General features: G+C 38.9%; 1 protein-coding gene across 14 annotated transcripts in view; it reads left to right on the top strand.

Moving 5' to 3' along the window:
• The window catches only part of KCNMA1 (potassium calcium-activated channel subfamily M alpha 1), a 510,997-nt gene that overhangs the window by 385,508 nt on the left and 100,019 nt on the right, over window positions 1-25,470 (top strand). For 8 of the 14 annotated variants that reach the window (XM_075109777.1, XM_075109788.1, XM_075109791.1 and 5 more), the window contains exons 16-19: window positions 2,344-2,412; window positions 6,676-6,687; window positions 15,503-15,589; window positions 19,728-19,804. In XM_075109777.1, coding sequence (XP_074965878.1) covers window positions 2,344-2,412; window positions 6,676-6,687; window positions 15,503-15,589; window positions 19,728-19,804 — 245 coding nt within the window. The remainder of the gene's footprint in view (window positions 1-2,343; window positions 2,413-6,675; window positions 6,688-15,502; window positions 15,590-19,727; window positions 19,805-25,470) is intronic. The other 6 variants (XM_075109780.1, XM_075109787.1, XM_075109779.1 and 3 more) reach the window with 1 other exon arrangement.

The raw sequence follows: 25,470 nt of genomic DNA on the forward strand, positions 1-25,470 counted from the left end.
GTAGGTAAGAATGAGATACTGATGCCAGATATTAGGGTAGCATTGCGCTCATCTCTTTATGTTGTGTTTATTGTTTTATTTTCTTTTTAGGAAGATAAATAGATAGATTATCAAATACTAGAAAACCAAGGAAGAGAAGTTAAGTGTGTTTCCTAAGGAATGTAGGTGGTCAAAATAAAAAAATAAGATTTAGAACTCTTGACATTCACTGCTCATGAACTTTTATTTTATAATGTCCTCTTTTTAAAACAGATACGTAAAAGTCTTAATACAACATACAGGGTACTCTAGTGTTAACGTGTTTGCAAATCGATTATTTTATTCTTTTTTTTTTTAACGAAGCTGATAGTCAGGCTTCGTTAACCTGTTAATATTGTGGGAGGTGATAGGCTAATCAAGAATTCAGTAACTATCAGGATTTTGTTTGCCCATTTCTGACCTTGGCTGGAGTTCTGGGGGTAGGGTAAGAGTTTCAATCAGTTTTGAGAAAAACTTAAATGAAGCTTGCCCCTATCCGTCTTTCTGTGTTAACTTCCCAATACTGAGAGATCACCTGGCTCCCCATCATGGTTTAGCCCCAGTCGGGAGCCAAGCCCCGCGCAGCCGCTCGCTCACTGCCCCCCGGTGGGAGGGGGGAGGGAATCGGAAGGGTAAAAGTGACAAAGCTCCTGGGCTGAGATAAAGCCAGTCTAACAGGTAAAGCAGAAGCCGCGCACACGAGCACAGCAAACCGAGGAATCCCTTCCCCCTCCCCACGGGCAGGGGGTGCTCAGCCACCCCCAGGAGAGCAGGGCTCCGTCACGCCTAACGGTGGCTGGGGACGGCAAACGCCATCCCTCCCAACGTCCCCCTTCCCCCTTCCTTCCCCCAGCTGTATGTGCTGAGCATGGCGCCGTGTGGTGTGGGACATCCCTGGGGTCAGCTGGGGTCACTGTCCCGGCCGTGTCCCCTCCCAGCCCCTTGTGCCCCCCCAGCCCCTCGCTGGTGGGGTGGGGTGAGGGGCAGGAAAGGCCTTGGCTCTGTGCAAGCCCTGCTTGGCAGGAATGGAGACATCCCTGGGTTATCCACTCTGATTTCAGCACAAATCCAAACCACAGCCCCGTACTGGCTACTGTGAAAAAAATTAACTCTATCCCGGCCAAAACCAGCACGCTCCCTAGACAAGGAGGCTACAGGGGTACTTTTACAATCCTTTAAAAGGAAAATTTTTGAAGAAAAAAATGTACTCAAGTATTACATTGCAGAACTTAATGCGATGTAAATGCTAGTGTATACATCCGTATGCGATATGCAGCACGTTGCTGCAGCTTTGTCAGAACTACATGCGTGCTTATCTGTAATTATTCCCTTATCCTGAAGAAATAGCAGGAATTAACTGTTCACGGTAATTTCTGAAACTTATTAAAGAAATGGAATATTGCCAGTTCAGCAGTCAATTCCTTGCTTTCTGCTCAGTATGTGACTGATGCAAACTATGGGGAGTATTGCTTGGATTTGCTTAAAAGAAAGTAAACATCCTTAAAATATATGCAAAAATATTAAGAACACTGAAGTAAGGACGTTTGTAGAGAAGCACTGAGCACTGGAAAAGTTAGCGTATGATACAGAAGACGGCAGCCATCTAGCTGAAAGGTGAGCCCTAGAGGAATTTGTGACAGATTCGTAGAACGGGAAGCAGGAGTTGGTTTTGCGTACATTTCAATGGCAAGGTTAGAAAATGGTTTCTAGTTACTTTACAAAAAAATGCTTGGTTTGTTTATTCCCAGCTAGCCTATTAGCTTGAAGCAAATGGTGTTTTGCTAACTCTCAGTTCTGCAAGTCTACGAATATCAGCCTTGAGTTGTTTTAATAAATAGCTGCTTTTACTGACTTGTACAAATTGCTTCCAGTCATGCAGTTCTTCTGTGACAGCGGTTGGCAAATCCTGACTTAATAATAGCATACTTTCATTTTAGTTCGGTAAAGTCATATTTCCTAAGGAATGCAAACTACCATCAACATACGGCTGAATTCCAGCGAAGATTTGAAAAATTTCCTCAAGACGTCCCCAACTATAGCCAAATGCAATTTGATGTTGCATATCGTGACCTTTGTTGTTATTGCTTAAGTAGACTTAGTAACGAGGTGTTGGTGCTTACATTACTGTTCTCAACTTGGCAGTTTATATTTTTCAGAGAATGTGTGTTCATTATCTTCAAAATAAAATGACTGTAATATGTTCTGTGTATACCTAACTGGTCTTAGCGTAAATTCTCAAAGAAAATACGTACCCTGCAGCCGTCTACACGTACGCGATGTTGGTTGTGAGTAAGGACTGACTCTCGCCCTCTTCTCTTCCTGCAGACTGGTGTTTGCGAAACTAAAGCTCTTAATGATAGCCATAGAATACAAGTCGGAAAAGCGAGAAAGCAGGTATGTCCAACGCCTACAAATGTTGAAGTTCTGGAATGCACCGTCAAGGATTTTGCCCGCTTTTTTTTTTCCCAGAATGAATATAGCTATTCTTATATTTTTGAAACATTTCAGAGTATAATTAGCATGCCATCACATTACACCATTTCACATAGCGCTGACAGGCCTTTATTTCCGCCCTATTCTTCTTCCCTAAAATTAACTCAAGGCAGAACGTTTAGTAGGAGGTGGGGGGACAGTGACAGTATGTCCCAGCTCCAGAAGTTCTTTCTTTACTTAAGTGCTTCTTTCTTTACTTAAACAAAAACATACAATGCTTTTTTTTATAGTCTGTCGGTTTTGTTTGAAGGTCCTGCTTATACTGAAAGTAGAAAAGTGGAAAACAGGTGTGATATCAAATCTCATTATGGCTATGTGTATTGTCAAAATAATAATTTCATCTAAATGAATTGGGGAGAACCAACTTAGGATACAGGATGAACAGAAATATTAGGATAAACCTAGTATTTATATGGCATCTGTTTTGGCAAAACTTGCATATCTGAGTAACATCATGAAACTGGAAAAGGTTAATTTAGCCTTGAAGTTACCAACTGGCTGACTCCCTTCCTCAGCCAAAAAGAAAAAAAAAAAATCATTATTATTAATACAGATTCACAGACAGGAAAAAAAGTGTTTCTTGCCATTTTTTTTTTTTTTCTACAAAAATTCATAAAATTCCAAGTGAACACAGGAGTCAGGCTATCAGCTTGTCCTGCAGGGCTTTACCAACGTCCGGTTTTGTATCACAGAAAAGTTATCAATGTGCTCTGCAGCAAGGGGAGGCACCTGCAGTGCAAGTATGACAATGCGGACTCTGAGCTGAGCTTTATTTTCCTCTGTCAAAAGTTATATTGTGTACTACTGTAGTAAAGCTGGAATGATACATATTAGTTCATCTTATTTTTGGCCACTCATTACCCAAAACTTGTGAGGACAGTTGTTTCTCCTCACAGGAGAACCATTTCCGTCATTCGAGCTCATGCCACAATTTGTGAGGTTTTGAAAGTTTATTTTAGTGTTTATTATTACATGTTGTAATTTTTCTTTGTGAAAAATATCTCGAAAACTTATGTGGGGCATCTGACATGGAAAAGGCAGTGTTACAACTGATCGTAAGAGTATTTCCAGGCCCTGTGGTTGGTTTTGCTTGATTCTTTCCTGTGTTATAAAGTGATATGTGAAGTGGTGTATGTGCTATTGGATATTATTTTTGTCCACACTATGCTGATTAAGAAATCCTTTTTATTTTTTTTTAATATCAGATTTTTTAAAAAAATGTTTCTAGCTCCCAGGGGCTCTGAAAATAATTTTCCATTGAATGATCTCATTCTGTGTTAGCTAATATAAAGCAAATGATTTATTATTCTTTTGTTTCTAAACAGTTTAATCTTTTTAATCTAGAAAAAAAAAAAAAAGACAGTAACAGTAATGGAGTGATTTACCAGATTTTGTATTTCCAGTATTAGAAAACATTTGGTTTCCGTTGATTCTCCTAAGAATTATTGCCTACCTTTAGGTTGTCATTACTCCAGTTGTCATTTACTGACATAAGTGCTAATATTAAAGTCTTTTTCAGTAATAACAGATAATTCATGGCTTCCATATCATTCTTTGCACTAACTTCAGTGGGAGTTGGATTGAGTTCTTAATCACAAGGTGGTGCAGAGGATCCCACAAAAAGTAGCACACTGTCATGCAATCACATATTCCTGCTTACTTAAAGCCATGCAGGTAACAGCTCACAATTAATTAATGTGGTAGGGAAAAAAAAGAGCCTAAAAATTGCAGGAAACAATACTAACACAGGGATGTTAACAGCTGGATTTTGTGAATACGTATGTAACGAGGAGAGCATGTAAGCTAGATATTCACCTTTTCTTACAACCTGGATCACAGGAATATCTGCTGACTTTATTAATCAGTGATAATTTTATAGTCACTGTTTGGTGAAACACAGAGCTACCTACAGCGTATCTTTACTGTTCTACCTCTTCCTGTGCTCTTCAATCCAAATACTATAAGTACATATTTGCGGGTTTCTGAGCTGGAGCCTTTTAGTCTAACCGGAAAGGTAACGGAACAAAGCTTCAGTTTCTCACTTCTTAGCTATACTTGCATTATTTCCTTGCATCTAATCAAATGAAATGACAGGGAATGAAGATAAAAGTTAGAATAACATGGCTTACAAGTGCAAGCTGCCTTTGAACAAGATAAATTTTTTGTTTATCCAATTGTGGATCCATATGGATTATGGATCCAATTATCAATCAGTTATGTTGGTTGATGTTGCCTTTGGAAATATTTTATTCTACTTCATATCTTAAGTTCTTCATTGGTAATTCTTCGTAAAGCTGAAGGGGGAGCTGGTTACGGTACCCTTTCAGCTTCCCCTCTTTCTGAGAGTGACCAACAGTAGATAGGTGCCGATTTATTTTTATGATTTTAATTTAGATTCTATTTCGTAAAACTATTGAGAGGTTTTACATCACTTACAATTTAGAGCAACAATGATAAATATAAATAACAATTTAGAATATCATCGAGGTGGCACCTTGTTATTAAGAGCTAGCGTTTCCTGCCAGAGCTGAGACAGGTCTAGGACCAGGATTTTCAGGAGCAGAGGAAATTTTCAAAGGCTTCTTTCTGCCGAAGAGATGAGAAGATCTTATCCCACCATTTTCATTTTGTTACTAGTCGTAACAGAATAGCTATATAAGTAAATTAGAGATCTGATTTTTTTACTTACACAGGGAGTTTCCTTTTATTAGTTTCCTCTGCCTTCATCACTTTGCACTCGGAGCGAAAGCAAGGCAAAGTGACTTCAGCAGTGTGTGCAGCTCTCACAAGTGGTCATGTGAGGCATTCCTGATTTCCTAATCCCCCCTCTAATTTTTCGCCTCAGTGTTAAGGATAAATCCTAGCACCATTGTAAGTCAATGGCAGAATTTCCATTGGCTTTGTTAATATCTTCGTTACATGGAGACCGGCATAAATACTCACTTACCTACCCACTTGTTTTTTCCCAGGCAGTCTCCTAGATGCCACTTTTCTAAAGCTTTCTGATTTACAGCCAAATTCTGTTAACTCTGCCACGGGGAATTTGAGATCAATAGTAATTATAAATCATCAGAACTCTACCCAAGCTAATATTAATGCACCAGTTAGCAGCAGCTGAGCTTCCTGCTTGCAATTGCATTTTTTTCTCTTTTTCCTGACTCCTAATAAGGCTGCACAAAACAGTAAGCACACCTTGATAAAAAGTTTTGACAGTATCAGACTGTTAATTACAAACAATTTTTGTTTTTACAACATTTCATTAAAGGCAGAATTTAAATTTTTTCGGGCCCAAGTATAGGTAATAAGTCATAGATATGATAAATACAGACTCATTTTCAGATAATGGGTAAAGTGTCTATCGTACGTTTACCTTTTTAGGCAACTGTTTCTCATCAACGTATCTTAAAGATTAATTAAAATAGCCATTGTTAGAATTTTTTTTAGCTTTACATTTATATATTTAATAATGTTTAAATTACTGCTCAGTTATCAAAGAAACCTCTGAGTTTATAAAATGTGAATGACTATAGTGGGTTTCTGACGAGCTACTAAGGTCTGCGCTCTACTAGTTCCAGGTCATAATATGAGTTGGCCATTTCTTCATCTCTAGTAGCATCTGGGGATATTATAATCAGTTTTTAAGAGCAGGAATCTCTTAAATAAGTTTTTGTGTCTGTGGTGTAAACCAAATGTTTCAGCTTAGAAAATGGTCTTTCTTACTTCATTTGTAGAGAGGTATTTTTTTCTTCTCAGAAAAAATGCTCACGGAACATGGAGAACATCAACCCAAAAATGTCCCAGCAGAGCTTGCTGAATAGAGAGCAAACAATATCAGTTCAAAATGCAGACATTCAAACTCCTCATCTGAAATCCCTTCTAGAGATATTTTTGCCTTCCTTCCCCGCCCCCCCCCTTTTTTTTTCTTTTTTTCCACAAGAGTAAGCAAGAAGGAAAGCCTAACCAGGATTCTTCCCTCCTGTACCCCATTTTTATGCCTCTTGTTAAATTTTCTCTTTGTCTGTCCATATATTTGTTCTCATTCTCAGCAGAAAAACCTTTGAGCCTTGAAGACTTTTAAATAAAGGGTTTTTTTGCTTTTGCTTTGGTGTCAGTTGATTTCTTATCAAAGTGTTTGATTTGCAATTTTTTTCTTGTCGTTTGCAGAAGCCGAAAGCGGTATGCCCTCTTCGTTACCTTTCCTTCCAACCTCAATCCTACCTCCACTCCTCCTAACTTCAGGACTAATTCCTTGCCAAGAACACAGGAAGATAACATCTTTGTCTATCTTTCTCTGTATATACACACACATATATACATATATATATATATTCATCTGTCTATGTGTGTGTGTATATATATATATATATCTGTGTGTATATTTATATATGAGCCCCCAATCTCAAAGAGGAGAGAAACTAGCAGTTTGCCTCTCCATCGGTTCTTGTGACTCACGCACTAACTTCTTTGCAGGAAGTACAAAATAAAAGAGTATAACTTTTATAAGTTTTTTAGAATCCCCCCCCCCCCCCCCCGCCTTGTGGAGTCATTTGTGTATCAGATTGTTGCATCTGAAAAGCAGGCTTTACTGTTAACATCTCCCCTCCTCTTTTTTTCATTTGTACTGTATCGTGACAATGTATATTTTGTCTTTACCAGCCCTTGTGCTGCCATATTGTCTCCATATTCACACCTTCATCGATGTCCTTCTTCCCCCAGAGTCTTCCTTCAAAACACGTCTTCCAATAGTGTAGTTCATGTTCTCTTGTAGTCTCACCTTCCATTAACAACAACCAAATACCTGATTCTTTGCATTGCTGGTCCTGTTTTGAGCCCGGTTGTTCATAATACAGTACTCATTAAAGCTCTTGTGCTGCTCCAGTGAAAGTGCCATGGATAGTTCGTACTCTGTCACATTCATTTTAATGACATTTATTAGACTCATTTATGAAGATGTTACCAAATGAATTCGTTTCTCAGTTTTGGTTTTACTTTGAGATGGCATGTTTTGCATTTTCTTTTGGCATACCATGCTATGAGCCCTCCTCTAGTCTACATTCTGTCTTGCTGCTCTTGGTTTGGATGAAGTAAACAAGGCATGCCCTTCCATATCCTCTCCTCGCCTGATCTCTCTTCCCCCTCCCAGCTTTGTTTTTCTAATGGCTTATAGCAGTCTGTCTGACTGTCAGTGGTGCTCTTCGGAGACCCATTCTCATTGTCCAGACATTTCAATTTCCTCCTTCATCATACTCTCCAACCTTTACTTTCCACGTCTGTTCTGTTGCGTGTGTTGTGTGTGTTGTATTTATTTAATTTTTAGTCTTATTCCTCTGTGTTTTCTAAGTAGATGTGTGAAAAGAGAGGTGGCTTCCTGTCAGTTTGGCATTATTGATATGATCCAACTGCAGAGAAGTTACTGCAACACTTAGCATCTTCAAGGATCTGCAGTTGTTGCACCTCTACTCGCTTCTTGCTTTTAAGTATATATTATCTTGTGGTGAAGGCATGTTGACGCTGGCATGATAAGCAATATGAAGAAGTGTTGTACCAAGTGAAGTTGCTTGCTCCCAGAATAAAATATATTGTGCTGCTTCATTGTACTGATAACCAATCGCTTCTGGAACCAGAAGGAATAATTTGATTGTTTCAAAGTGTATTGACTTCACCAGCACTGTTGAACTAGTTTGGACTGTGCCCCAATAAAACACCTTATGCACATCCTGTAGACCATGACTTAGTAGTTGCTGTTGTAAAGAACTTAACTCCTGGGAGCAACCTTTTATATGCTTGTAGTAATTAAGCTTTAATATACGGTAGCATGTAACGTGCACTGTGTCTTTTGCCTTGTACTTTTTTTAGTGTCTTACTGGATTTTTCTGTGTAGAGCAATATGGATCTGAATTAATGTCAATGATAGAGCCCAGAAGAAAGAAGCAATACTCAGGAGTTACAGTGAGTGTGAAGCTGGTACGCACGCAACTCCCGCTGCGGGATTTGTGCGCCTACCCTCACACTCCGCTCCAAAACGTACCCTGAAACAAAAAAGACTGTCTCAAACTAATTTTGTAATTCTAATTCTACAGTTGTGTGAATGACATGGCACATTTTAAAAGGCTGTTATGCTACTAGTTGTGCATTTCATCTGGGCATGGCACAAAACAATCACGAATAATAGCTGGTTTTATTTAAAAATGTGGTAGCTATAGTTAGTAATACCACATAGTCTTGTTTTAGATAATGTGTTAGTAGTACTTAATATTCTATCTTCCTAATTACTAGATGATATTGCTACCGTTTTAGTTGCATGGGGAATGGTACAGTACATCTACCACAAGGTCCAAAGCAGAGTTGTTACAGCTTTTGTCATTCGTTTACGCAAAATTTTGACGTTGTGTTTCATTTAATTCAACAATTGATTTTTTTTTAGACAAGGATGATGGCAGTTACAAGGGTAGCCATAAATTGGGGTCCAAAAAAAAAAAAAAAAGGGATGTTACTGAATCACCCAAGTTTCCTCAATGCAGGGATGAACTGTTGAAGTGGTCGCTGATAATGGGATTCATCACACCTAGCTTTATCAGTCTAAACATTAGACGTCTAATGTCCTTTTAGTTATCCAGACTTAGTCCATGATTGCAAGGGAAGAGAGAGACAGTTCTTGAAAGCAGCTTCCATTCTAAGACAGATGAGATGAACCCCACCTTCAGTGCTGTCTAGAATGTAATCTCAAAAGTAAGAACAGACCATAGTAGTATATAACTGGGTCTGCTGACAAGGAAACGTCTTAAAAGAGCTCTTCCAGTGTCCGTCGCTACTGATTGACCTTATCTATGTCTTCCAGTTTTTACTCTTCATATAGTGTTGCTAAAATGTTGTTAACCTTGCCTGTTTTCTGTGCTGTACTTGCTGGGCATCTCCACGTGCCTTTGTCAGCTCGGCTTCAAGACCTTTACTGCACCTCTTCCATCTTAATAAGATCCTTCCTATTTTCTCAGAGAGGACTGACAGTTATACAAGCCTGAGAGTCATCTACTGTGTAAATGCTATGTCTAGATTGAGTTCAAAGTTATGTCCATTGACAGCTCCAGCAGCAATGGAGCCCTACTCAGTTTCAAGCTGTGCTAGGCGAAGTGTGGAGCCATCCCACTTGGCAGGTGGCCCGCCAATAGGTACAGACAGTATAGCGATGGTTTGGACTCTAAAGCTGATTGGTTGTGTTTTCCCTGTGGTTCACACAGAAGATAGCTGAATATTATAGAAAGCTACAGGAAATATTTTTCATCTTCTACTGAAATTTGAGTATACTGAAAATTTATTAGAAATAATGTTTTGTATAGTCTTAATAACATGAAAAGATATCTGCCATCAAACTTACTAATGCTGTTTCAACCCAAGAAATATCATTTGAGTCCAACACGTATGATATATGAGAGCAGGAGACAAATAAACTCACCCAACAGCAGAAATGAGTGAAAAATAAATAGTTGGAGGGAATTAGTCCCGCGCCAAAGTGTCAGTTAACAAATGGTCCTGCAGTTCAAACCTCCAACTATCTGGTTCTCCATCAAATATCTTTAAGTTCAGTAAAACATGGAAGACCTGCAGTTAGTAACCAAAACCTTAGCTCGCTTTTAATGCTTTAAGAGAAGACATAATGTGGTGTTCTTTATCTAGGCCACAATATTGTTGTGTTGTGCAGCCAATCATCCATGCACTACCTAAAAGGTATTGAGCAGTGCTCATGTTCTGGGGTAGTTCCAGGTAAATAAGAATGGATGAACAGATATTTACATGTGTCTGTGTTTTACAGAAGGTAGCGTGTCTACTTAAACATCAGAAAGTTTTAATCCAGCAAGTGAGTAAATAGATCAAAATTAACACTGTCAGAGTTACTAACAGGTATCTATTCTCCACTGACATATGAAAAAGTCATCATGTCCTAACTTCCCATTAAACTATCTATGTAAAGAGGTCCATAAGCATTCACCTGCAATTTTTCTGACCACATTTGAATTTGTGGTTTTTTTTTTAACCGTGCGCCTCAAATGCGCACTAATTCCCATTTGTGCTTCACCTGCTTATGTTTCAGTCAGTCTGGGAGCTCGCTTTCAGCTCTGTTAGGTGCAATTGTTCCTGTTGTTCCTGCTTCTTCCCTGAGCTTGAAGTGTTCAGGGTCAGGTTGGATGGGGCTCTGAGCAGTTTGCTCTAGTGAACGGTATCCCGTCCTATGCCGGAGGGGCTGGAACTAGATGGTCTTTAAAGGTCGCTTCCACCCCGAACCATCGTATGATTCATTCTGTGATTCCTGAGAGTAGTGCGTCTGAACTCAGGGGCGATTTCTGTGTTTTCGATGTGTGACATTGTCATTGCTCTGAGATGCATGATCTTGCATCTAGTCACCAGGTGGATCTCCTTTAGCAAATGGACTAACTGTTGCTAGGCATCAGATAAGCGTAAAGCGGAGGTTTCCAAACTGTATATTCTGTTCTACAAGTGGCTCACAAATCATTGTATTGTCACAGAATAACAGAACTGGCTAAGTTCATGCTGGTGAAGTACATAAAATTCCCTTTAAACCCATTAAATTATATTTAATTTACATATATTCAATTGACACGGCTGTAATTGCCGTGTGTTCTAAATGCTCGTGTGTGAAGAGGCAAGCACATCAAAAGGTTTTGTGGTTTTTTTTTCAGTGATATGTGACCCCTGTCATGAAAAGTTTTGTCCTGAGGAATGGAACTGGAACTGTTAAGGAAATTAAGACTAAAAGTTTTTTGAGCTTGCTATTACTTGATCAGTTTCTGAGGGAACCTAAACTAGAAAAGTTATAAAATTATAAAATTTGATCAAGATCTTAGAAGCTTTTGAAGTATTTGGCATTCCTTGCTTGATTTCCTGAGGTGATTTAGGAGATTAAAAACAAATAAAATTATATTTAATAATAAAAACATATACCTGGAAAAATCAGGGATGTAATTTTCAACACCATTTTTTCCAATGTGTGGCACAGAACGTGTATAGCTTAGCTACACATATTCCTGTTAAACATTTTATCCTTTTTGCCCTTTTCCTACTTTTTCCTATATCTGCAAAACTCCCCAGCCTCGGAGATACATAAAAATGAGACATTAGCTGCAGCTTTCTCTCTTAAAATCCCAGTTTACTTTGCCATGTCCTTATCTTTTCAACTGTGGGGATATATATTTTTATATGAGCTGCTTAAACAGATACACACATCTGTAAATAACTGATGGATGTGTTGTTCTTGGTATGCTCATAAGCCTGTTTTATTTTTCGCTGTCTTCTTTGTTCCCTATATTCTATTCTTTTAATTAAAAACATTTCCCTTGCTGTACATATTAGAGGGAGCACTTAACAAAGCATAACTTTAGCTAATGACACCACAGGTCTCATAAGAAATAATTCAATCGTTGCTTTAATAAGCAGCATATTTAATAAACCCATATAGATTCAGTAGAAATCATTAATGATTTTGCTCTGGTTGAATATCGGTGTGTATATAAACCCACAGCTTTATGAGCCTGTGCTGTAACTCTTTGCCAATAACAGTGATGGGGGAAATTAATTTTTATTCCCAACAGAATGTTTTGCTGCTGGGGTCATACTGCAGTAACTGCGACCACGTCTATATTTTGTGGATATAAATACATCGTATTTGTGAAAATAAGTATATGTGAAGGAAGTGTAAGATCTGACAAAGATAAAGTCTAGACACTGACCCATCTGAATTGATTTCATGTGTCTCAGAAAACCTTGAGATACAAAATCATGCTCACAATTCATTACGCCCTAAATGAAGCCAGATACTTCTGACGTAACATTGTGTTCACTGCCTCGTAAAAGAACTGCTTCATTTGCTTATTCCTTTGTCAAATTTTAAGTTCTGTCTGGGGGAGTGAACGTTTAGGCATCTAGTGGTTACCCTGGCTTGTGGAGTTCAGGTGGTTGAGCTTTTGGTAGGACTTTTTACTGTTTGGGTGTGGTTTATCTATCTCCAAGAATGGGATGAGGGGAAAAAAAACCCCAACAGGTGGGTCTATGTGAAGATGTCTGTTCATCTGGTTTCACTGGAAAGCTGTAATACTGCTGTGATTAAGGGCAAAGGACAAAATAAGGGCAAAAAAAGGTAATTTTCTGACAGAGCAGTACTCATCTGTGCCTAAGAAAAATAGGCAACTGTAACCATATTCCAAGTTTTTGCATATTTCAGAAGGAACGGTAGAGTAGAAATAAATGAGATTAGCACCTTTAGAAGATTTTGAGTTTAACAGCTGAATTCTCAGCACAATGGCAGATTAAAGACTAGCAGACAGGGAAGAGGAGAGGTGGAGACTGAAACACGGATGCGGTTCTGGACATGATAGAGAGTTTTGGCAGAAAGACTTTGGAGGGTTGGTGCGGGAAGGATTCTCTCCTGGTTCTTGAGAAGTGCCTTACCCAGGCTTACATAGGCTCGGAGGATTAAAATAGGCCCTTCTCAACTTTTTTCTGTGCGGGTTCTGGTAGAGCGTGTGTCTCAGCGCCCTTAGTAGTGGCCTGTCAGGGCATCTCTGGACCAGTCAGGAACTGCTCAAGTGGCAAAAGTTTGTGCAGGGAATCCAAATTTTCCAACTGGTTTGTGACTTGAGTGACTAGTTTCATATGAAGAAAGTCTTGTGGGCTTGTTTGGAGTATTTTTTTTTCTTGTCTGTTTTATTCCATTTTAAAACGTGTGAAATTGTATTTTGAAACTTCATTAGGTAAATGCTTTGGCTGCAAGCGCAACCTTTAAGCCCAATACGCTAACGCAAGAAATACCGGGTGTGAGGTTTAGCTGTGCAGCTGGAATTCACCCCATTTATCCGCCCGCGTAACGTAGGCATAATTTACGCCATCGCGCTTCACTCTTTGCAATGCTGCTGAAGCGCGCTGTGGAGGAGAGCCTGCTTCCTCTGGTGACGGCTCCCGCTTTCTGTAGGTCTCCTCTCCCTTTTGTTGCAAAGCTTGAAACTGGGAACGAAGGAAAAGGAAGGATACCTGGGTAAATGTTTTCTTTGAGATTTAATTTCTGTTCCAGCCTCTGCCAGAGAACATCTGTGAGAGAGTGAGTTAATAATTTAAACGAAACCTCTTACAGATGACTTCTGGTTAAGCGTTTATTATTTTGGGACCAGAGGCTGGGCTTTTGGAAATACTGGGCATTCTTACAGCAGAAGTCCCTAGCAGGTGTATATGGAGCCGTGCAATGCTAAATACTTACAAAAAAATGGCCTGTAGGCATCCCAAATTAATAGCTACTATATCTCATAGTGACTTAATCTCTCATCTGTAAAATGGGGTAATACTATATCTTCATTCTTCTTGTAAAATAAATTATGTATTTGTGAATCTTTTGCATGCTGCAGTGATGAACGCTGTAGAAAAACACATAAGAAAAAATACGATGCTGATTTTAAAGGAAGATAAACTACATGAAGCCATGCCTGGAGTAATGGCAGTAAAACACCACTGCAGGAAGTTGCAGGTTGTGAGAGAAAAGTAGTTTGTGGCTATTAATTTAAGAATTGTATCATAACCTCTTCATAACGGGAGCTGAATTATGGCTGCGTGACCAACCTTTTAATTCTTAACTCATGAGCGCTTTGTTTTGCAGCCCGCATATGCTTTCCGTAAGGCCTTGTGGGCAAGCGTAATCACACAAAACAATGTGCTCATTATAACGCTTTCAGGTATATTTTTCGTCACATTGATTTATTACTAATGTATAGATAATAAATAACGTCTTGAATAAGAGATCTGCTGAGGCTTATTTTCCCTCCTAACTATAACATGGAAGATTTTTGGCCTTCAAATTTTAGTAATACATGTCTGTTCAGAGATGTGCTTTATTTTTTTATATATATATGTATATACGCACACACACACTTCCCCAAAATCACTTTTTGCAAAATCCAAAAGCGTTTAAATTGCTGGTAGCCTTTATTTACTGTAAATTCCCTCTGTGTGTCATTACTACATTTTGATTTACAAAGGCTAAGCTTTAATAAAAGACAAAAAAAGGGAGAACTTTTGACAAGCTTTATTAAGTATTAGGAGGTCAAAAGCTTAGCTTTATTACACATTAATTAAACTTACCAGAGAATATATTTACATCTATCTCTGTATGTGCATATTTAGCTTGGTACTTTGCAAATTGCCTTACCTAAAATCCAGTGTTAAATTACCATGAAAATAAAGATAATTCATAGAGAGACATGGAGTACCTCACTTCTTGATAGCGGTTTATCATTTCCTTCGTCAAACTTAGCTGAGGGTATTCTGTCAGTGTGGTTGGGTTATTTTTGTTCTTCCATGGCTGCATAGCAGTGTTTTAAAAATCTTCTATTCATTTTATGGTTTTTTCAGCTATCGTGACTGGTTGTCTTGTACCATTCCCCTTGAGTGTATGTGTGTATTTATTATTTTAAACAGTAATAATATATGTCCAGATAGGGGTCCCATTAACATTCTATTTCACTAGAAATTGGCAAAAATTTACATCGAAGGGTTTAGCTTCATAAATGATATTTTTGTGTCGTGAGTGGTGGTGGCTGGTTCTTCCCTTTTCACCATATTGTGAATTTTTTGCCACTTTGCATGCCAGAGCAAGAAAGTCACAATGCTCAGCTTCACACATCGTGTTTCTGAGAGGCTTTGTTATTCCCTATAGTCTATATTTAATGCAAAAACATAAGACGACAGATGTAAACACTTAAATGATGTGATTATAGGTGGAGGCATATGGCTGTCTCAAACGTAAGTTTTTGTGTAAAGCATGTGAAACTGTTATTTGATTGGAAATTTCAAGGAAGAACGGCTTAAAATTTCCTTGCGGCCTTTCCTAACTAGTGGGTCCCCTATAACAGAGCCAAATAAAGCTGTTTTGGAACATTCAGTTAAAAGTAATTTAAACTTACGGTTTTGTTGTTTTTGTTCTTGTTTCACTGAGCAGTATATTAATCAATCCTGGAAACCATGTCAAGATTCAAGAAGGTACTTTAGGATTCTTCATTGCAAGTGATGCCAAAGAAGTAAAAAGGTAATTAATATATTTTTCTTTTTAAATTTAAACATGTAGTATTTAATTTCTGTTTTTTTTCTTTACATGTAAACACCTCACCTGGTTTTTGTTGTTATCTGTCTAAAGATTCTCAGGGGAATTGAGTTGGTACGCTAGTGAACCAACCACGTGTGCATGCCATTTTGTTAACTGTAGTCCTAAATATCAAGGAAATGAAATAATTTTACAGCAGACGTGAAAAGAAATTAAGACGCTCCCCCCCCCCCCCCCCCCGGGTGCTACTAGAAAATGTCAAATATTATTATCTGATTTCCTATAATTAATTCGTTTCAGTGGAACTACTTCGAGAGAGGACGGGGATCACAGTCCAAGTTTGAGGTTTAGAGTAGCTCTTATTTACATAGACTCTAGCAAATATTTGGTATAAGCAGGCTACTATATTCATTCACTAATTGCATTAGCAGGATAATATTTATGTTCTTGTCATTTTTCTTTACTGGAGCTACAAATTCCATGGCCTCATAATAATAAATCAAACCACCAGTGTGTAGCGTATCCCAACCATTGCAGGCAACTTCGCTGGTTCGCTGTGCTTGGCTGTATTAGACTTGGGTTGAATGAAAAGGGGGTTTAGGGTGTTGTGTTTAGGACCAAATGTGTGTACTTGTTTGTTTGGATTTATAACGTGCTTGAAAGGAATAAAAGAGCAATGTGGGAAAAGGATTTTTAAAAGGAATAATTATTCAATCTCTGTAAGGTTTCAAAAAGAAAAAAGGAATATTTGCAGCTGAGTGCTTCCTCATAATTTTTACTTTTGGTGCAAGTCATGCTATCAAGAATCTGATTTTTGCTTGGTGTTCTCTTCGAGGTAGATGTTTTAACTAAATCCTAGACTTGGAATGATGAAACATTCAAGTGATAACCCTGTATCAAGTCCTAAACTCTTCATGATTAAATTACAGTGAAAATAATGTTCAAGCAACACGTTTTCCACAGATATTTAAAGTAAGTCAAAACATAACAGCGAAATCGCCGAGGACTTGAATGTTCGTTGCAGTAGCTACGGTAGTCTTTGGCTAGGCGGAGCGTGCAGGACAGCGCAGCAGTGCTCCTGTCCCCTCGTATTTCTGGCACCGTCTCTGGAGTCTGCATCCAGCGCTGCCTCAGGAACGCTGCCTTTCAGCGTACAGTTCTTTTCCTCTCTGGCGCTTTTCTCCATTTGAATATGCAGAACTGTCTTCACGTTCCTATGCTGAGAGGCTAGCTTTTTGTTTCATTCCTAAGGCATTTTATGCTCTCCTATGAAACTATTCCAGACTGTAAGGAAAAATTACCTGGCATAGCATTTTTAATGGGGAGAGGTTGATCATTATTAACACTTAGAGAAAATTCACACATTGTTCCTTTAGCACGTTTTATCTAATAGCGAGCTGAAACACAATTCCTAATTCTGCCTTGCTTTTTGCAGAAGGCTTTGTTTAGAAACTTGCGGCCTCCCTTACCACGTTCCTTAGCTGTTCTGTGCAGAGCAAATGATTATCAGATGTGTTTCAACTAACAAAGCCAATTATGTAAAGTGTTGATTTCACCCTTTTGAGCTATGAATCAGAGTCAGCAAAATGTTCTAAACTTATCATCTTTTGGATAGGAAAAAAGGGGATTTTTTTTTAAAAAGGCAAAATTAAACATGTTATATACCTGAAATTAACATTAAATTTGTCTGGTTTTGTGTTATGTGCTAATGGAGAATTTTCAGCTCCTTTAAGCTAAAGCTATTCCTGTTTATCAAATATACATTTCACAATGAAACGTAACCGGCAATGTTCAATTCCTCTTCTTGCTAGAAGTACTTTTGCATTTTTAGAACAATAGTTTCACATTAGAAACAACTACACCTAGAAACAATTTTGCCTAGGTAAATAGCTCCATGTAAAATGTCGAGTGTTTAAATATAATACAAACAATATGAATTACATCATTATTCTTCTTTATCCATTTACATGTTAGTACTTCCATCAGAAATCCACGTGCTTCCAATCCACTTCATTCAACCCAATTATACCGAAGGATAATTTTATTACAGCAGCCACTTGAGGTGTTCGCTCTTGACTTTGCACATAGGGTTGAAGGTGCGCTCTAGGACATTTGTCCTGCAGTGGACTTCAGAAGCCTGATCTGTAGAAGTGACCCGTGTCCAGTTGGTGTCCCGAAGTTCTGTGGGGGAGTATTTGTGGTAGTGGGTTGCTCTTCAGTACAGGGGCTTACAGCTGGACTGGGGAGAAACTGTAAAAATGGGAGGCAGTTTCCTCCTCCCTGCTTATGTCTTGACGTCAACTCATAGTTTGAAAAAAGATTTTATTCTATTTCCTTGAAGGCAGTTTGTTTTCTTTTTGTTGGAAGGTGAATATTTTGAAGACCAGAAACTCTCTGCAGCAAAGTATACAAGTGCTCAGAGAAAGCTTTTTCATTTTACATTTTCCTTCCTGGAAACAGGCAATTTCACAGTCTGAAACAAGAATCTGCCTGGAAGTTTCTTGCTGAAATTGTCTGCTACATTTAGGACTTCTATCTTCCATCAATAGCTTGCATTCTATCTTGATTTTAGATATGCTAATATCATTCAGTGAGGTCCTACTACAAATCTAAATTTGTATTCTCATACGCTAGACCTGCTGCCTTTCTCTTGATGGGCCACTTTACCTGGGCTGTTATTCAGAGGTGTAACATAACTTAAATACCGAATTCAAATAGTTAGAGATTTATCTAGTTTAGATTTCTGAACATTTCCTTGAATGTAGTACCACCTGTGGTGGACGCTGTCTAACTAATCTAAAAAGAATTAGCAGCGATCACCCTGGCTGAACTGTCCGAGGCTTGTATTAATATTGTTCATTCTTCTTTGTATATTTTGGGCTGTAGATTGTTCTGTTCCAGTGACCTCCACACTGTTGTAGCAATCCATCCTAAATCTGCACTGGCAGCAGCACTGGCGGCAAAATCCATGGGTGGTTGCAAAGTGGCATCTTTGGTTCTTACTGCCAATTTGTGTTGAGAAGTAATCAGTCAGAGAGGGTTGGGAGGATAGGCGTGGAGCGGGTGGACCCTGAATTATGGAGAAGTACAGGGGAATTTCAGCAGGTTACAAAAGTATGTTTAATTTGTTATGCCAGCAAGAATCCTGGGAAACTGTAACTGTCCGGCCAGAGGCCAGCTGTGTGATCCTCGTGAAACGTGTCACGGCAGCCTTAGGTGACGTGTTGCCTTGGCAGGCATGATTAAACCCTCCTGTGGGCAGTCTGGCGCATATTTATTGAATATCCTATCTAAAGTCAAATGTTTACCCTTTCTCACTTCCTTAGTTCTCCTTGTGCCTCACCTAGGGGTGAGCCATTTGATAGATGAGTAGAAGTTCATAACCAAAACCAGTAAATGGAAACCTAGATGGTTAATGGCATATTTTTGTTTGAAATTTTGGCTTTTTGTCTGTTCAAAACCAAAATGGTTCTGCTGTATTCTGATAGAAAAGACAGAAAAAAACCCAGTCTGAATAAAGATTCAGTTCTTTCATTTATATTTTCCTTCAGGAACTTATTTGGATGGGATTTTCCCCTTCTGATTTCAGTTGGGATTTCTTTTTAAATATCATATCTGATGTTATTATCACATCGATCTCCTTGTGATCTCTCGTTGCATCCAAAATGAAGTCCTGCTTGTGACCAGGCTGAAAAATGGGCCCAGAATGCTAGACAGTCTTTCCAACACCAAAAAACCCAAGCAGCTGGTATATCCAATAAGAACAGAGAATTCATTTTATATATATATATATATATATATTTGTGACAAAATTCATTGGATGCTCTTTTTTCTGAGATGAACGACAAATGAACTGATACTGTGTCATAATTATCATTCGTTCTCCCAATTACTTTTCAAATAAAAGTATATTAAAAGAAGCACTAATTTGGAGTCTCCTGTTTGAAATTAATGGTCTTGCAGCAAATATTTCCTACTTTAAATGTCTAAACCTTTTCAAAGATTAAAAGAAATTAGTGCTGGCATGTTTCATTAATTTGGCACTGCAACAAGAGGAAATGTGGGCCTAATTTCATTTGTATGGATTAAGAAATGTGTCAGTTTTTCCATTCTGTCTCTCTAGGGCATTTTTTTACTGCAAGGCCTGTCATGACGACATCACGGATCCCAAAAGGATAAAAAAATGTGGCTGCAAACGGCGTAAGTAATATTTCTATCGCTCCCTTCCTCTCCTTTATATGAACTGTTCAGCCTTGAGGAATATCTGTAGAAGAGTTTACTTGTTTTATGCAGTGGTACAGAAAAGCTAAGGAATCAAAGCACAGCAACATAGTAAGTTCCATTTGCATTTCTGTAGTCCATGTATTTTTATTACACTTCACACCACTCGCATCTCTTTCTTCATTAAAAAGTCCATTAGGGTCCAAAGCTAACAAAACCTGAAGGATTAAATCAAGCTAGGTCTAATTGTCGAGGTTTCTGTGTAAAGAATGAGCTGACAGTGAAGTTCTGCTCTCACTCACGCCATGCAGAAATCCAGTAATTTCAATAGTTTTCTGTAAAGTAAGGAACTTCTGTCTGTGTTGCTGAACATGACTCTGTAAAAGAAGATACTAGGGAAGAATATTCTATCGTCTAACATCTGAAATAACTTGTTATTGAAATAAACCATCAGTTTTACTGGAGGAAGGGATTGTCTGGAAGAAATTAATAATAGTGCCTCTTACATACATCCTTTCAGAAGGTTCCATAGCTGCAATGCTAATATTTGATTTAGTTAAGTTCTTAGGTCTGCTCTTTAAATTGTTTGGAAAATTCTGCGTAAAGAAATAATTGAGTTTTGGAATCAAGATCAGATTTTGCATCTGTATTTTTTATAAATATACAGAAATTAGTACTTTATCTGTATTACTTTGAAAGGACCTTTTGCAAGAAATATCACAACCACATTTGGGCCAAAGATGTGTTTGGCTCATGTATTTTTAATACTGATATCAAAAGGATTTAGGGATCCATTTCTCAATGGATATCTGAACATTTATGTGCCTTCCAGGGTATTCTGCTGTGGAAAAGATCATACGATTCAAAAGTGCTGATTAGGAAAATTGAAAGATTGTTTGGCTGAAGAGCTTGATCATGTCTATTTTACCATTACTTTTAAAAGGGGAAAAACTCTCTTATCTATAGATCTAGTCATAGTGTTATCACTGCACTGTCTTAGAGGGTGGAAGAAAATCTAAACTGGACCTTCTCTGCCTTTAAGGGGTGCCTAGAACTGATGAATTCTTGAAGATGATTTTTAAAAGAAAAAATACAGCACTGGAGTTTTTAAATAAACTCCTCTCCCTGCAAAAAAAAAAAATAAACAGGAGTGTGGAACAAAGTAGTAAAATTGAGAGAAAGCAGCTGAAACCCTGATTAAAAACCGGTATTTATCCTCCTTGTAGACACAAGGAGAGCAAAGCACATGGAAAGCATGCGTGATGTGGAAGGAATGTATGCATTGCCTAACATATTGGAAAAAAATTGTTCAAGAACAGTTTATCCATGTGAGAATGTGACCTTTGAACTGCTGCCAAAGCCAAAGAGGCTGCTGAGTAAGTTCTGGTAAAGCCAGTTGCGGATGCCTCGGGGTGCCTGTAACTCTCAAACCCAATCTTTTTTCCAAATTACCCAGCAGTTAGAGAGAAATGTGTTAACTCTTTAATTGTGTCTGATTCTGTCAAAAAAAGAAAATTTGGGTTTTCTTCTCTTCTCCTCCTTCCCATAGTGTATGCTTTTCACACATGTGCTGATTACAAAAGAAAAAAAAATCCCGAATATTTGTCATTTTAATGGGGGATCTACACTTTTCATTGAAATCTGTTAGAAGCGAGGAGTCAGGAATTCACAGTATAAAGGGCAAGAGCCCTTTATTATCCATTACTGAAAACCAGCATGACCTCCTCAGTACCAGGAAACCGGGGTGCAGAGAGGGTACCCCGCGACCCAGCCAACACGAGGGATATATTACCGGCAGTAGGGCTGCGGAGAGGTGAGCGTGATGACTTCTGCGCGTAGCACTAGGAAATGTCCCAAATGGCACGGTCACACGTGTCAGTCCAGTGAACGAAAGGGTGTTGGGCAGATGAAGAAATAAAATGATGGGCTTAGTGAGGCCGAAGGAGGCAGCCGTAGGAGCTGCTGCAGTGAGCACTGACTGCTGAGGAGGGAGTCCTCTGAGCCAGGTGAAAAAGGGAAAATAAAAACGCTCAGTGCAAGTGAAATGTTAAACTTCCCTTTCGTTGTCTGCCCTCTCCCTCCGCTTGCCCCCTCCGTTCCCACCTGCGCGCACGCGTGGTCCCGGGTGCCACGGTGGCTGGCAGCTCTCCGTACAGCTGAGGAGAGCTTCCCCCGAGGAGCGGGCTCACCGCTATGAGGAGTGATACAACTGCTTTGCTTTTAAAGTTCTGTCAATCAGCAAAAGAACTGAAAGGAAAATTTTCAACAGTAATTAGTGATTTTTTTGGTCTCTCAAATTTTAATGACAATCTTGAGATCCCTTTTATGGGACCTGATGTTTTTTTAAAGGTAAGTCTTTAGTGCAGTCTATTATTCCCATAAAACGTCTTAGCTTTAGCTTTCAAATCACTAATCACTTTTGAAAATCTTAACTGTGTTATCCATCTGTAAGCCACACAAATCATTGGTCTTAAAAATGCAGTCTAACCAAAACAAAGCATAAATTAAGGCAATTCTTTCCCTATTGAATTAGGAAACTGTCAACTGATCTGTCAGCAGCTAATATGTCAATTTGATTTTTCAAAGGCACTGCAAATAGTCACACATGCATATATGTAGTCCTATATGATAAATATCTATTTTAATTAGCGAGTAACATAGCAGTTAGAGGCAGCTGAATGCAGAAAATATGTAAGATGAAAGTTTGTATGTAAAAATATTGACACTTCCAGGTGAATTAAATGTGAAAGAGTATCTTTACATGGAAAACTTAATTATGGTGGCATTAATTAATGCAGCTTCCTGTGACACTTGAAAACCACATTCTTGAAATAATGCATCCGAGGTTGCACATCAGTTTAGATACTGTCTGAACGTTAGCTTGTGGTACTGCTGGGGTCTAAACGGGAGTCTGACCTACATAGCCAGTTGTCCAAACCTGTTAGGCCTAATATTAATAATTCAGGGCAGATCAGTACGTTTCCACAAGGGCAGGGATAACTAAAGTAACCTCGCTTTCCTTTTGCAGTTTCTTTGCCATCCCTTTCCCTTTACCCACCCCACTCCCTGAAAAACATATGAATGCTGATGTCGCATTGTCCAGAGAAATGCTTGTGTGGAAATTTTGTTCGCAGATTGTTAATATTTTTTTTCTTAATGTTTTCAGTCTCTTTCCTATTCCATTTAACTGTAGTTTTTGCAGCAAGGGGCCAAACACCTGTATATATTTACATAAAATGCGGCCACGTTGGGATGAAAACTCTAAACTGGATGACCTACTCCTCCTGTTTCTTTCATTTTGTTGCAACAGCTATGGTCTAATTCTCTATATATTTTTTCCAGTGACAGTGTTTGCTGTGAACGGTTGGGGGTTGAACCCCAGAGGGGACATATCATGTGTACATTGATGTGTTTGAAGGAATTTCTTTTAATCTATGACAATTGACAAACTTTTGATTTATTTTTCCTCTTGCTGCCTTGGAACACGGCCCCTACTATATTTTAACTGCACACTGATAGTGATCTATTGTGAGTAAAAATGGGTTCCCCGTAGCCCAGAGTGCGGTCCAACCTGTCTTTCTCTAGCAGAGAGTATTTTTGTTCAGTATTTTGGTTCTTTTCTTTATTTATGTTGCATGTAGCAGTGACGTCATACCCACAAGTTTCTCATCGTTTACACCCACGGAGATTAGGGTGACGTTGAAGAAAATACAGCAGTTTTCCCCTCTTCCACCTTTTTGCCCCCTTTTTTTCCACAAACTTTATTTTTTTTATCCCTATTTGAAAACGAGATCTTGGCAGTGGCATTTCCTTGAGATGATCCTAGAGATATCTCATGAATTTTCAGGGATATCGGTTAGGCTGGGGTAATTACCACTATAGCGCTGTTTGCCTGATTAAGCGCGATTCGTTGTCAGACCCGCGTTCAATTTTTTTATACTTTGGCCTTTCCGTTGCGTAGCTGGCGCAAAGTCGCAGCAGTCTTCCTGTCCTTAGCGAGCGCCTTTCTCCCCATCGGCAAAAAAAAAAAAAGAGATGGGGGTAAAGCCAGACAATGAATTCAATGCGTGGCTAACTTTTAACGTATAAACCTGCAGATACTTTCAACAGGAAACAAGCTACAGTGATTATTTTCCCCAGCTTGCTTGTTTTGAAATTAATTACATGAGTAGAGCCACATTGACTTTTCAGGACCTAAGCTGTAAAGTTTTATTTTATTCTTAGATACAGAATAGGAACTTTATAGACCACTTCATGTCAACCTAAGTCATACCACTTCAAAGCGTACAGGATCTCTGAAGGCTCTCATCAGCCCCTTTCAGCATGTACGGTTAGGATAATTGAAATGAACGCAGCATTTGGGACCTGGAAAGGATTTGCTGCTTCGAAATACGAGCACTGCAAAGAAATGTACTGGTTATAGGGCGCTGTTGACATTAGGTGAGCTTGTTCTTTCCAACAGCAAGAGGGGTCAAGCATTTCATAGCGAGGCATTACGGTCCAGACCGAGGCTGCTAACCGTACCGTGTACCTGCAGCTATTTTAAGTAAGTGAGGCTGAGACTTTTCAACACCTCACCAGATACTCTGAATTTCTTCTCTGATAACACTTCAGGTCTTAATCAGGAGTGAGATATTTTTTCCCCTCTCTGCTGTACGCCACACAGCATCTAGCAAAGAATCAAGGAGACGCTCCCGGAGTTGCACGATAAAGTGCTACCCATCTCGGAATTGTGCTGGCCTCCGTGGTGATTAGCATTATTTCCTGTTTATCTTGTCGTGGTGCCTGCAAACTGCGCTGCAGGGTTGCGATCCTGTTGTGGTAGAAAGCATTCAAACAGTGAACGGAAACTTCTCCAAAGGTCTGTTTCCAGCCAGTAGAGTGACACAGCAGAAAGGTGGGGAGGCACAGAAAAGCAGACTGTGAAACAGGTCAGCACGAGAAGAATCAATACTCGATAATACTCGATAATAAACCAGAAAGAAACTAATTTCTATGGATAAAATGATGAATCCTATTGACTTTGAGGCAAAATGCTGGAAGTAATTTGGATTTTTGTGAAGCAATATATTTTAAATATGTTTCTATGTTGAGGCCTTTTGGGACCAGAGAAATTAGTTTAAATAGTAGTAAATAAATAAAAGAGCTCTTCACGCTAAGAGGGTATTTAAAAAGAAAAAGTCACGTAGCTTTGACTTGGTTTTTTTTTCCATTTCCCCAATAGCTTCAGTTTGTTCAGAAATGCAGTTAGCTTGGAGAGTACGCTGGCTGAGAGTCTTCTTCGAGGTCATGACCAGATTTGAAAATTCAAATGAAATGGTCTATAAATGTGCCATTACTTCCAAACCTGTGAGCCATTCTTCTAGCTGCTAAAATAGGGCAAGATGTCCGTTCAGGTCACCTGCTGTTTCTGCAGCTTTGACAACGAACAGCACCGTATGAATTCTGGCAAACAACGAACCAATTGCCTTTGATTGCAAAAATTGCAAGGGCGCAAACAAGCCGACTTGGCGGTCTCGAAGTTGTCCCGTAAAAATTAAATAACGGAGAGATAGCTTTGCCTGTTGCGTTAAGAGAAAATAAATTCTCACAAACAGTTGAAGATACGCTGCTGTATTTTTCAGGAAACTGAAATTGTGCTGGGG

This window comes from Phalacrocorax aristotelis, chromosome 14, assembly GCF_949628215.1.
Source record: "Phalacrocorax aristotelis chromosome 14, bGulAri2.1, whole genome shotgun sequence".
In the NCBI taxonomy this organism is placed as follows: domain Eukaryota; kingdom Metazoa; phylum Chordata; class Aves; order Suliformes; family Phalacrocoracidae; genus Phalacrocorax; species Phalacrocorax aristotelis.